Genomic DNA, 3487 nt, shown 5'->3' on the forward strand with positions numbered 1-3487 from the left:
GTACGAAATCGTCGGATTTATACTTCTTTTTCTCAATAGTATTTAACATGTAGGCATGTCCTAAATTTTCATTTAATCAGACGAAAGGTGCCGACTTGGGATCGACACGAGAGTTCGTTGCACCAAGCATATCAAGCGCAAGTTCTTAAATTGGTATTTCTTTGCTATGCGGATTTTATTAGATGACTAATTCTAAATGAACGAGACGATTATCAACTCGTTTAATGAGCGGACAAAAAAAGGATCACCTCTTCACACTGACAAATCCTAGTGCGAATGGAAACTTTTAGATCGCCGGTCCAGCTTTTGGAAGACTGCATCGACCAAACCATTGAGGTTTTCTGAAGTTGGGTATTTGCCATACTTTGCAAACGTCTCGTGCAGCTCTGTATTCAACTGCACTTGTCGGGGAACCTGAAGAATGGACCGCGTAAGAATCCCTGCATCAAACATTCGCAATAAGGGACTCGCTTTCAGAACTTCTACTAAATCAATCCAGACCGGCTGTCCTTTGTGAAGGATCACGTTCGCCACGCGAGGATCTCCATGAACTAGGCCTTTCTCGTGAAGCTGCCACAACAACCCATAAAGAGTCGCCACATCAGATCGGGTCGCTGGGCGAGGCAAAGGTATCCCAACAGGAGACAGTAACAACGCAGCGCCACCAGGAATTTCAATGCATTCTCCCGCGAGGCGAATCGTCAAGCCTGTTTCCTGGGCCTGCTTCAAGGCCGCTTCTTCTTGATAGAGAGATGCAACGAGGCTAATCTCCACAATTTTCAATGCGAAAAGCTCTTTTCCTTGCCTAGTGACTTTAAAAACGCGACCCTGGGCGCCGCGACCAAGAAACGCATCGCCCTCCACCACTTCAACTCCAAAGGAAGAGCAGGCTGTGGTCAAGCTTGCCACCCAAGGAGACATGTTGGCACCAATAAATTTCTGAAACAATGATTTCGATCCACCGTCCGTCCAATGCGCTTTTAGGACTTTACCAATGAAAGTCGCGCGGCTATTGATTAACCAAAAGGAGCGTCGATCATAGAGAATGGCACTTCCAAACGTCTTGGGGCAAAGACTCTGCAGATACCGAACCACTTGACCAAACGCAGCATCAGTTAAAGAGAGCTTGCTTTCAAATAGAATGACACAGTCAAATAACTCTTCCTCTGCTACACCAAATCGAAACTTGTGATTGGACGAGCGAGGTACTTGATCGTTTGGCTTTTCCTTGGCACGATACATTCCTGGGTGGGTCGCAAATCCATCCGGCTTTAGATCTGTACTCCTAGACACGTATATTGACTGAGTCAACCACAAATATCGCTCGCTATTGACAAACACCATGTTCCAGTTGGCAAGCGCTCTGTCGAAAAAGGGAGTAATAAAGGCGTCAAACCGAGCTTCATTCGAAATGGCATTCGCTTGCTGTTGTATCCTTTGCGACCAAAAGGGTTCTTCATCATCTCTTGCTGCAAAATCAGTGATCGATTCAAACCTTTTCAAACTCTCTATCGCCATTTCACCTAGTGCTCCATCCGTAAAGGACTTGTCTGGCTGAGATGGTAACTTGGAATTTATTTCTTGAATTTTGCTCTCCATGCTCTTGTACTTTTTTTCTACAAGAAACAAAATGGCCTCGACAAGTTCTGCACCCTCTGCTTGAGCTGGACCTTGCTCGGTTGCAATATTAGCCGCAGCACTCGGGAGTTCCACAAGAATGTGAATCTCCGCTTCATTAGGCTGGAAATCTGGCCCTAGCAACTCCGTCCGTGTGAGTCTCCAGGACGGTCGCATTTCCATATACTCAACGCTCCTGTCACCTTTTAAAAAGTTCTTTACATAAATATCGTCCTTCAACCATACCCCGTTCTTCTTCGCCAAGTACAGCGTCACCGTATTTGGATCAACTTTGAAGCGATCATTGACGCCTTTCTTCTCGTTCACGATTGCCGTCTGTAGCGCTATAACGTCCGCATCACGTGCTATCTTCACAAAAAATAGTGTTCCTTCGCCATAGACCGCGCATAACAGTTTCACCTCGTCCATATTTCTTCTTCTTAGAATGCGACCTGCAAATGTGATTTTTTTTAAATACGGTTATGGCATCGGCGTTTTCGCGCATATCACATTCGACACAAACAACGTTTTTCCAACAGTAGGTCAAAAAAGGTCAAATCAAAGATCAAACAAATAATACAACTCAACCACTTCGACTTGCTATAAAGGCTCGTGTCGATCAAGTCGTTCGTGCCCCCCTAAAAAATTATTTTTTTACATTAGAATATTGGAATTATATTCGTCATCTTATTCGTAAGTAGCTCCTCCTCGTCACCAGCAATCACTTTGTCGTAACGAGTCTCTTCCTTTTCTAAAGTAGTCTGGCTCGACTACACAAGATAACCAAGAATATTCTGGCCGATGCCAAGCGTGCTCGGAGTTCTTTGTTCTGTGTCTTGCACAAAAGCTTCTGAGCTAGAGCTTCCAATCAGTTTTTTGTCTCGACGTGTCATGATTTTGACGCTTTTCGGTGACCAATTCGAACGACTAATTGCTGGAAGGACACACTATGCTCTAATGCTGGCTCGTATCTTGACAATTTCGTAGGGTGTGCGTCGAATGACGCTCTTCGCTGGTGGCAAATGTAATGCGACTCGGCAATTCTTTTAGTATAGCACGTCGAATGAACTGAGTTTCTTCTACTATGGCGATAGAAACGACTTTGACAATAACTCTCTTGACTACGGCTTCAAAAACCCGACGTCTAAGGTGCCACGATCGAGTAGGCAGAAGAAGGCTTTTCGAACGTCTGATTCGTTGAAATTGTCGCCTTATCGAGTCTGCATAGCGTCGCAGGTTCATTTCTCAGTATAAATGCGAATACAAACTTCCGGCCGACACTAGAATTGAAGAACTCAACATTTATTGTTCATATAAACGAAAACTGATGGCCAATTAATTGGCTCAGGTCTTTCTAAGAGTTATGCTTTAAGCAACATCGTTTCTATAAGTACTTGCTCCTTTCGATGACTTGATTGAGACTGAAATTGCGCTTCCCACATGGTTGATCGTGACTTTTTCGTTGACGTGGCGGTAACTGACTTTGTTGCTTCCGCCGCCACAAACAAGCTTCATTATCTTTCGAATTCTTGGACGGCGACGTACTCGAAACATTTAGCTTTTCATTCCGTTTCTATACTAAGCGCGCCGTTGTTTCGGCGTGAAAGTACTCGCTCTTCATGGCCTTTATCCGGAATTTAACTACAAAGCAGACAGAACACAGGCGTAATGTCAAGGTTACGAGGTTATCGTGGTCGTGCAGTACGTACATCGATACATTTCGCCAAGTGTTTGAGCTTCGAAAATACCGCACGTCATTGTTAGATCGTCTAAGAGGAACACATGAATCGCTTTCAATAGGTTTTAGTACCCCAGCACGCGCGAACACGACGCACTCGAGAAGAGAAACACAGCCGAGGCTTCGGCGGCC

The 3487-nt window shown here is 44.8% G+C and overlaps 1 protein-coding gene across 1 annotated transcript; it reads right to left on the reverse strand.

The window, feature by feature from the left end:
- Nucleotides 1-267: 267 nt before the first annotated feature.
- Nucleotides 268-2046, reverse strand: CCR75_009645 (uncharacterized protein; the record flags this gene model as incomplete). Its single annotated transcript, XM_067967684.1, has 1 exon — nucleotides 268-2046. The coding sequence occupies one exon, from the start codon at nucleotides 2044-2046 to the stop codon at nucleotides 268-270; it is 1779 nt and encodes a 592-aa protein (XP_067820914.1).
- Nucleotides 2047-3487: the final 1441 nt, after the last annotated feature.

This window comes from Bremia lactucae, linkage group LG12 (assembly GCF_004359215.1).
Source record: "Bremia lactucae strain SF5 linkage group LG12, whole genome shotgun sequence".
In the NCBI taxonomy this organism is placed as follows: Eukaryota; Oomycota; class Peronosporomycetes; order Peronosporales; family Peronosporaceae; genus Bremia; species Bremia lactucae.